The sequence below is a fragment of the Penaeus vannamei genome, chromosome 12 (assembly GCF_042767895.1).
Source record: "Penaeus vannamei isolate JL-2024 chromosome 12, ASM4276789v1, whole genome shotgun sequence".
Lineage (NCBI taxonomy): Eukaryota > Metazoa > Arthropoda > Malacostraca > Decapoda > Penaeidae > Penaeus > Penaeus vannamei.
Genome location: NC_091560.1, coordinates 42,400,459 through 42,410,458, shown reverse-complemented (window position 1 = coordinate 42,410,458; position 10,000 = coordinate 42,400,459). Strand labels below are relative to the sequence as shown.

The window sequence follows — 10,000 nt, the reverse complement described above, 5'->3', positions numbered from 1 at the left end:
CCAGCAACTGATCTGGTGTCGCACCAGCGTCCCGTTGTCAGTGGGTTAAGAGTTGGTTGTATTTTATGGAAAGGTCATAGAAATGACCCCAAAGCTTGATAAGTTTTACAGTACAGAAACAATTGCCAGACACTAAGACCCCTATTCCACAAACTTTATTCAGCAATCCAAATTGCTGTGACTGGGCATTCCCCTTGAGCACTACCCAAGGGGAGGGTTGATGGGGGCTCATCCCCCCCAACTCCCTCCAACAAACTTTGTCTTCACCTCGGTATGTATAGTAAGATAGAGATGAAACTAAGGTGTGCCAAGTGGACTGTGCGTGATTTTTTTCCTTTATTTGTGACATTGCTATTTGTGGATGCAGATTATGCCATGTAGAGACGACTACAATTTTTTGGCCTCTGCAAGAATATCATCTTCAATTTTCCCTAGCTTAGTGTGTTCATAAAGACTAACCCAAAGCTTTATTTTTTTTATTTTTATTTTTTTTATTTTTTATTTATTTATTTATTTATTTATTCTTTATTTTTTTAGATGATGGATTTTCTTTGTTCTCTTGGAAACTAAGTCATGTATATTTCTTGCATAGATTTCCAGCATAGTACTGAGTATTCTCCACATGTATTCTTTTCTGATAAATTAGCAATTTGCTTTATCTATGGTAAAATAAAAAAAAACAAAAGTTATGAAACTGCCAGACCAATTTTGTAAAAGCAATAAAAAAAAGAAAATACTTTTTTCTTTTTATCTCCTTCTCCCTACCTCTTCATTCTTCTCCTCCCCTTTCTCTTTCTTCTATTTCTTCCCTTCCCTTCTCCTTCTTCCTCCTCTTGTCCTCCAACTCCCTTTCTCCCACCACGTTTTCCAGTATTTGTTTTACAGCACTTTATTTGAATTTCAAGCACATGCTTAATAAATTTTGTTCTTTCAGGAAATATGATGCCAAAGCAGTGCCCCTCACGTCATTTTTATCAGGATCTTGGGATGCGTATCACTTAGTGGATTTTGATCCTCCTCTGCCGTTCACCGCTGGAGATGTCATTGAGTAAGTACCTGTTAGAAAACATGATTTATGGTTGCTTCGTTTCTATACCTATATCAGTTAATCTGCTTGTTATGTGTTATGTTATATTTTGTGATTAGGATAATCTAACTAGGGTGAAAATAAAAAAAGAATGCAGGATAGGCTTGATCTTTATTATTATTCAAGGCAGACTATGAATATTCTGTTCAAGCACTCAACATATAGAAAAAATAAGAAGTGGAAAACATATATGAAAATAAAATGGCTTTAAAAAGAAATGAGTCACTATGTAGCACAAGATGTGCATTTATCAGTGTTAATTGATTTACTAAACATATGAAGTAATAATCAGAAAGATTGTTAAATGCATTAACTAGTTAAAAAAAAAAAAAAAAATGAAATGATGTTAATGATCTAATAAATGATATTACCTTTAGGGTACAAGATTTTTAGATGGCAATACTAACAGAATGCTAAAGTTCATTGTAAATTTAGTTTTTTTTAATGGTGTTTACACATAAATGCTCAGTGCTCAGTCACCAAGGAGTCAATTGTCAGTCCTGCATATCTCACCTGTTTACCCTTTTACGTGATTAGCTTGTTAAACTCACGCTAAAAAGTTGCTGGCATGCTTGGCGACTTCTTCAGAGAATGAGGTGTTATAACCCCTTAGATGTAAGCTTGAAATGAATCTTTAGGCTCAATCACTGGATAATTGTATGTTCTGCAGCCAAACGACAATGGGGAAATTGTGGTTATCCCATTATACTGTTTAAACATTGCAGGCTAGTGGTATTTATTAGTATGCCAAGTAGAGCTCCCTGTTCTTTTAGTTTCATTATTACTTGTTTGTTAAGTCATTGTATGGGTAAAGTGTAGAAAAAAGGAGTAAAAGTATTATGTATTTGTCATGTGCATAAATGTTGATTAATTGTAGCTTCATATAGGTTTCAGTCATATTTGTGTTCTGTGATTACGTCTAGTAAATAGTGGCTTTAACAGTAATCAAATGATGCTATGTTAAAAACTTCATAAAGGTCAGCTGTTTAGATACTGTATATCTCTGCAAATTATGCTTTTATGGATAGGAAGAATTATGAATGAAACACATATTTGCAGGGCCATGGAGGTGTTCAGAAAGGTTTACAAGACCAGCGTCATTGTAAAATCACACCCTGAGCTCGTTCTGTGGGAGCTACATCTAGAGCAAAGAGTTAGAAGAATGAAGACAAGACACAGTGGCGAAGGGGTGGCAGGCCGTCAAGCAGCCTTTTCAAAGTTTCGGGTGAGTATTGATGACATGTTATGGTAGAGGCAATCTGTTGCTTCTTAGTAAAGGTGTGTATGTGTGCGTGTGTGTTTGTGGGGTGAGGGGTGTGGTTGGGTGGATGGGTGCAGGTGTAGGTGTGTTTACATTTCTTTGTGTGGTGAATCTTTCTGTGCTTTTTATGTGTGTTTGCAAAGAAAACCTAATTGCAAATCATCCAGCGCTAATTTCCCCTCCCTAAGTTTGCAGTTAACGTTGAATATGAGCTGCTCTTTGCAAACCGAAGTATCCCCGGCAGGATCTTCAAGGAACTGTGCAAGGGCCTACACTGTCGGGACTTGAAAGCACTCTCCTTAAATTACAGTGACCCTGTTAACCTCCTCATGTTATACAGACAGGCCAATGAGAGGTCACCAGGAGCAATGAAGCTTCAGGTATTGTCTAAAGAATTTGTTTTAACATTCTATTTTGATACCCTGTATTTATTTGAACATTTTTGTTTGAAAACCTAGTATTTATTTTAATGTTATATTTTGATACTCTGTATTTATTTTAACACTTCATTTTGATACCCTGTATTTATTTTAATTTTTTTTATACCTGGTATTATTTTTTATATTTATTTTGATACCCTGTATTTATTATTATTTTTTTTTTGATACCTGGTATTATTTTGATATTTTATTTTGATACCCTGTATTTGTATTATCTTATTTGTTTGTTTTTCTCTTCATAACCTTTATTTATCTTAACATTTTATTTTGTGATATCTGCATTATATGATTTATAAGTTTTTGGTGGACCACTGAAGAATAATGAAGACATAGGCATACATATATTTATATTCATGTAGGTACTTATATATGTGGGTCTAATTTGTGTTCTCTCTTTGGTTAGTCTGCTATATGTATATGTATTCTCCATTATAATGAATTTTGATTTTAAAAAAAGTATTGCTTCTCCAAACTTGTCTGGATTTCGTACTGCATATTGGGTCCTTTACTGGTTATGAGGACCATTTAGAAATTGTAAATCTTTTTACAGGATTTATTCTTTATATTAATTCCAAAGTGTATAATACAGCTCCACAGCATGAAGTAACAGAAATGTTTCGTTTTGCAGTACCAAGAGAAAATGTTTTCAAGAATGGATCAGATCCTGTCCGGATTTTCCTTAAGCAATGTAGTAGAGCCAGAAAATGACCCTGCCAAGGAAGTACACCTCAAGCTCGGCAGCAAGACAGACGAGATTCCTCGCATCAGGAAGATCACGGCTGAGGTGGAGGATGTGCCTCTCAAGACCAAGGTCAGTAATTAGGGGTGATGACTCTTGATAAAGGTTTTTCAGACATATTGCACAAGAAAGGCCACTGAGTACTAGCTGGTGTTTTATGATGGATGTTGTTCTTTTAATACTATGTTCTTGTTAGGTACTCCGTTTACACAAGGACTAGGCTTAATAGGTGCAGTTCTCTTCAATTGTTTAAAAAAAAAAGTTGAAGAAATAAGGGAATTTTCTGTATAGTTTTATTGATAAGATCTTTAACCTTTGAACCTGTTTGTTAGTTTGTAAATATTGTTATAATTTTTATGAACCTTGATTGTAGCACCTTGCATTTCTTTCATTTTGTTGAACAGTGATTGTATTTCATAGACAGAAGAAGAAATATTAATCATTGATAAAGTATATTGGTTTTAAAGACCTATGAAAAATGTGTTACAAACTTTTTCAAACTGTTATTCAGGAATGTCAAAGTTTCTGTAAGACTGTTAGATTGAAATGTGCTCAGAGGCAGGTGGAAAAATGTTGTGCTAAAACTTAATAGAAGGTAGTGTAACTCCTGGATAGCAGCTCTTTTGAAATATATGTTTTGGACCCATTGCAGTCTGGGACTGTCAACGCAGGCTATATGGGCGCCTGGCTCACTTTCCTCAGGGTGATCACACCCACCAGATTGTCTCTGTTTAAAACAACCCCGGATTGAGGAGACCTGTTGACAGGCTAGGAAGTTGTTTCTTGTCAGATTGATCAAAGCTATTGCGAGAAGATAGAGGCCCTGCCTGGTGGTTCTGCAGGAGAGAGCCTTATAGGTGGAAGCTGAGGGTGGATGCAGCTATAATCCTCTATTGCCATTAGCTTCTTACTGATGATTTGATCCAGACTATGGCTATCAACTGGTTAACTTCAATTTTCTGTAATACAGCCTGTGCTGCCAGTCATGGTGGCCAGGAATATGATGAGCATGGAAATGGTGTGTCTTAGAGGTGACACTCTCCCGGTTATGGCTGATTAACATTACATTTCACACTTGTTTATTGATGGGAATAATTCAAAAGCCCCTTTCAAAAAAAAAACAGATGAGTCAAATCACCCTCCAAGAAGTTTGTGCACTTGTGGTGAGCCTTTCCTGTCACCCTGGCCTTCACTCATGACATGACAAGTTCATGTCACCTAGCATGCAGCCATTTTTACCCATGACGGCATGTTCATGTTACCCGCACAAATTTTTTCATGATGTGATGGACCCGTCACCTGGATTGAAGGGGTTAAAGGTTCGACCCTACTTATGTGTACAATCCCCACAGAAAGGCATATTTTGCATGAGTGGTCACAATTTTTTTTTTATTATTATTATTATGATGATTATTATTAATTATCTGTAGCATCAGCATAATTGGTCCCTAGCAGTGTAAAGTTTTATTATATATTCCATCTTATAAATTTGTTTTAATGAGATCTTCAAAATGTTATTGCTTTTGTCTTACGTATAGGCTTTATATAAATAAAACAGGAATAAATTGTACATGGTTGAATGACCACTGCATCACTGGGGTTTGCCAAATTGTGCTCTTGAGCAACTTCTGTGACAAAATGTTTGTTTAGGTTTAGAGGCCAAAGCTCTTAGGAATTACGCATGTGGAATGTCAGGGAGGGATGAATGCCTGAACTTTAACCTTAATTGGGCCATCTGGATAGAGGGATGGAACCTCTTTGTGTCAGGATATATAGCTGCTAATGATATTGAGGGAACTAAAGCAGCTGAAGGTGGCAGTGGCCTGGCAACAGCAAATTAGTGAAGGTAGATTCACCTGTTAATGGTTGAGATGCAGTGATTACCATCTCCAGAGGTAGCCATATCAATCTTCAGTATCCTACAGCCAACAGTAGTAGGAGGAGCTCAAGTCCATGAGAATATGCTGATATTGAGGTTGAGGCACTTATTTAGCATTATGTCTGTGTACGCTCCTTCTGATATATAGAAATATGATGCTAAAGAGGTGTCCTACACCAAATTTGTTTTTGTATCTGATAGCTGTCCTTGACAGGACATATTGTTATAGATGCCATAACAATATGTCCCCATAGATTGGAAGCTTATACTGGTAATGAGGAAAGTCTCCTTCTCCAGGACTTTGTGTGACCCCAGAAACTGAGGATTCCTGGCACCTGTTACTAGTGCTTCAACTGTGTTGCAGGTTATGTGGCTAAGATGAATCATACCCTCATCAACACTCATTGGATAGAAGAATGGAAGAATGGAAGGGTTTACTAAAGTTCAGAATTCTGCAGTGCTGATATAATTGATACCACTAATTGATAGTGGCTACCTACTGGGCCTACTCTAGAGCACTAGTGACCACTCTAGGGTGTTTCTTTTTGAAAAATAATGGGAAGAGGAGTCTGCCCTTGGATCTGCTATGGCTAACTCTGATACTTTTATAGCACTAAACAACCCAATGGAACACCTTCCGATTCAACAATCTTTGATGCAGCTTAGGAATCCATCTGTAACTTATCTCACAGGAGGTGCAAGAGGTCACATATGTCACGTTATTGGGACTTGTATTGATCACTGGCACATAAAACTTGGTCACTACTAAGGATAGGCAATAGTAGGAATATCTTTAGAAGTTCGAAGGTAATATCTTAATAAGTGACTTTTGTACATACCAAGCTCAGAGAAAGCTGAACTCAAAGCCATCCACATAGATGCTAGCAGATTACTCAGTAGATAGTCAGATTAAGCTGGATATTATGAGTAACTGTTATAGGTTGAGCCACTGATATTAGCATGAAAGTGAGTGTTATGATCCCTGTTATATATGCGAAACTCATCTAAAGTTCTTACAATTTTTTTCATAATATCAGGATATCACTTACAATTTATATAACCCTTTGGATCCCGCTGCATCACGGAAATCACAGGGTCTAAAATAAGGGCAGTGGGTTGCATAAGTGGCCAATATCCTGGGAGTGTGGTGCATAGGCCGGGCGCACAGAAACACTTGTAAGCTGTGAAAAGACTCTCTGCCTCCCCTTTGCAAAGTTATTTTGCATAAACTTTTAAAGCTTTTTTTCCATTTTTAATTTTCCATATTTGTCTTTTGATATGTTCTATCCAGATTGTAATAGAATATATCCCTTGCACAAGCTCCTTATCATCTCTCTATGTAGTAAATAACAGTGCAAGAAAAGAAAATATGTAACGTTTGGTTATTTGTGTCATATCTTTTTTTTTCTTTCTTTCTTTCTTTCTTTTTTGTAATTTTCAATTATCCGTAATACAACCTGCACTGCTGATCACAGTGGCTAGGGATACGATACTAAGTATGGAAATGGTGTCCTCCTTGGAGCCAGCACTCTGCCAGTCCCAGCTTATGCAAATTACATTTGACATTTGTTTATGTATGGGAATAATGCTAAAACCCCCTTCTAAGTGCTAAATGAGTCCAATCACACTCCCAAGAAATTTGTGTGCTCATAGTGAGTCTTTTCCATCACCCTGGCCTTCGCTCCTGGCAAGTTTGTGTCACACGGTTGGCGGCCATTTTGGCTGATGGGGGCATGTTCATGTCACCCAGCCCTCGACCCAGATTTTTCCATGACAGGACAGTCGTCACCCAGATCATAGGGGTTATATTACCCCTACACATTGTGTTTTCTATGTATGTGTTTACCGAACTGGAAAATATATACATTACTAATGCTCTGTCTCTCATATAAGCTTCTAATTAATCATTAGATTTGGGTGTCTCATAGCCCACATCTGGACTAATTTTGGGGCAACTCTCCCAGGCGTGTGGCTTTGTAGTGTTATTATCTCTTTTTCTACATAAGCATTTTTTGCTTTTTTGCCTTTTCCAAAGGCTATTTGTCATTTGATAAGCTGTATCAGGAAGGTAATAGACTGTTTTCATTGATTAGTTGTTATATTATCCCTATGTTTATTGTGTTTTTTGTGTCATATTTTAGTTTTTTGTATTATTTCATTTTCTTTAATATACTCTGTTGCTGGGCATTGTGGGCAGGAATAGGATTCTGAGTTTGAAAATAGTGCCATTATATTTCCATCACTCCAGCCCTCCTTGATGGCATATTCATGTCTTCCAGCCTTCAGCTAAATTTTTTTATGATATGATGGTCATGTCACCCAGATCCTGTGGGTTAAAGGAGGAGTGTAGATCAAGGAGGCATATGATTGATTTGGATGACATGACCATCAATTCATGAAACAATATGGCTTGTTGGGTGAGTGATGTGAATATGCCATAATGGAAAGGATTGGCTGAGGGCTGGGGGGTGAATTTCAGCAGAAATGACATGGAGTTTTTGATACCGATTGTGAATATATGATTGATGCTGCAATCTGACAGGATATATCTGCCATCCTTTTTTAAATTTAATTGGATGGGATGCTATAAGGGGAAGCACAGACTTGCAATGGAGCAAGGGTAGGCCAGCATTAGGTGTCTGGCCTTACTGCCGAAGGAAAGGAGACAGTGTAAGCACTTGACTAAAGCAGGGAGAATATTCCGATTGTGGTCTATCCAGCCATTACATGCAAAGTTAGATTTTTTGTAGGTGTAAAAGGTTTAAGGGGAAGTGATTAGAGCAGTGTTGTTCAGGATAAAAACACAAGCATATGTAGGCATGTAAATTAGCTCTATAAATGCTGTTTTTACCAGCTCCTTGTGGATGCACTTCTATTGTGGTTTAAAATGGTAAAAACATATATACATTTCTAGACCCAAGAGTTGATCTTATATGTAATGCCTGTATAGCAGTCTAATTACTAGATCATTATTAACCCAAGGTTTGGAAAAAGGGAAAAAGTATGTTTAGTGTATATAGATGTATATGCTTGTCTGTATGCTCACTGACACAGTTAGAAGAAATATAATAAACTAATGGCATTTATTTATTTATATTACTAATAACATGAAATATTATATAAAGGGATTTTTATCCTGGCCAATCCTATTAATTAGCTGAGTAAAATATGAGCAGCTGCAATCATTACTTAAATGTGTGATTCCACACATGAGTAACTGCATTTGATGGCCATTCTATCAATTTCAGATTCCTTATCTGGTAATTATATGTCATTAGATAGATCCAGTGTAGGGATATGTGTCACTTTTTGATTGGGTGTGTGTATGTTTGTGTGTTTTCTCTGGTTTCTGAATCCCCCTCTGCCAAGTAATACATCCAGGTGTGTTGTAGAAAGAACCTAACCTTTGCTTATAGGATTTTGTATCTCAGATCCTATTTTTGAAAACTTCAATCAAGCTGGAAGTAACAAAATGAAATGTTACACTCTAACAAGGGGACTGTCCTATAGGGAAGTGGAAGTTTGGTTTGGGAGAATTATTGCTGGTATACAGGGAAGATGCATAGAAAGTTTGGAAAAGTTAATTATATAAGAATGCATTATTGATACAAACATGATTTACAAAATGAAGCAGATTTGTAGGAGCCATTTTTAAGGTTATTTCATCAAATATATAATAGAGCTTCATACAAAACTTGATGATAACATACTACTAACAGTCTATCTGTCTGATATCCTCTTATACTTTGATGTCTGTCATGCATCAGAATTTTAGATTATATAGTCTTGGTAAATTCCTATGAAACATCCAACTGTAATTTTCTTTTATTTCTTTTATATCCATTATTTGATTAAATCAATTTGTGTAAACACCCATAGAGGCACTGATATTATGAACCTTTTTTATCTTTTTTTTTTTTCAGATTGCAGAACTGAAAGGTTTCAGATTGAAAAATGTCGACATAGAGATGTCTGGCTCATCCACTTACCACATCTACGTGTACCTGGCAGAAATGGGGATCATCAAGAACATTCCGAGATGGGTGGCTGACACTAGAGAGAAGGGAAAGACCCATTGCAAAGCCAAGTTTTCCTAGTAGTTGTCGTTTTGCCTTCCTTGTTGATAGCCTTCACTGCCAAGACCAATCACTATGAGCTCTTTACAAGACGAGTAATACAGTCCGGATTTTAAGATTTTCTTCTTCGTGCTTTCCTTTATTTCTTTTCTTTGTATTTTTTCTTTTTTTTTTTGTCTATGTTGATTAATTTTTCTTCGTACTACTATCTTTTTTTATCTTTATTATTTCTAGTAAGTGCATTTTTTCCATGAGAAACATGCATTACAACAGGACTGTATTTCAAGTAGAGCAGCTTTCATATGAACTCTCTTTAGCATTTGTTTGTTTTATTAGTGAAAGAATGCTTAGAAATTTTATACAGATGAGGATATTGGAGCCCTCGTTACTTTTATGTGAATGTTTTAGCATGTGACTTTTAATTTCTGTCTCTGGCTTCTTTGGAGTGATTATACTTTTTTTTTCCATTATTTTTCTCTTCCTGTACACACATATATGGTCATTCACTTCAGATTACA

At 36.4% G+C, this 10,000-nt stretch overlaps 1 protein-coding gene across 1 annotated transcript in view; it reads left to right on the top strand.

Moving 5' to 3' along the window:
* Positions 1 to 10,000, top strand: part of LOC113829505 (uncharacterized) — a 12,383-nt gene that overhangs the window by 1,906 nt on the left and 477 nt on the right. Inside the window, exons 2-6 of the mRNA XM_027382686.2 lie at positions 935 to 1,048; positions 2,147 to 2,312; positions 2,537 to 2,728; positions 3,417 to 3,599; positions 9,330 to 10,000. The exon at positions 9,330 to 10,000 is cut by the window's right edge and continues 477 nt beyond it. Coding sequence (XP_027238487.1) covers positions 935 to 1,048; positions 2,147 to 2,312; positions 2,537 to 2,728; positions 3,417 to 3,599; positions 9,330 to 9,503 — 829 coding nt within the window. The 3' untranslated portion in view covers positions 9,504 to 10,000. The remainder of the gene's footprint in view (positions 1 to 934; positions 1,049 to 2,146; positions 2,313 to 2,536; positions 2,729 to 3,416; positions 3,600 to 9,329) is intronic.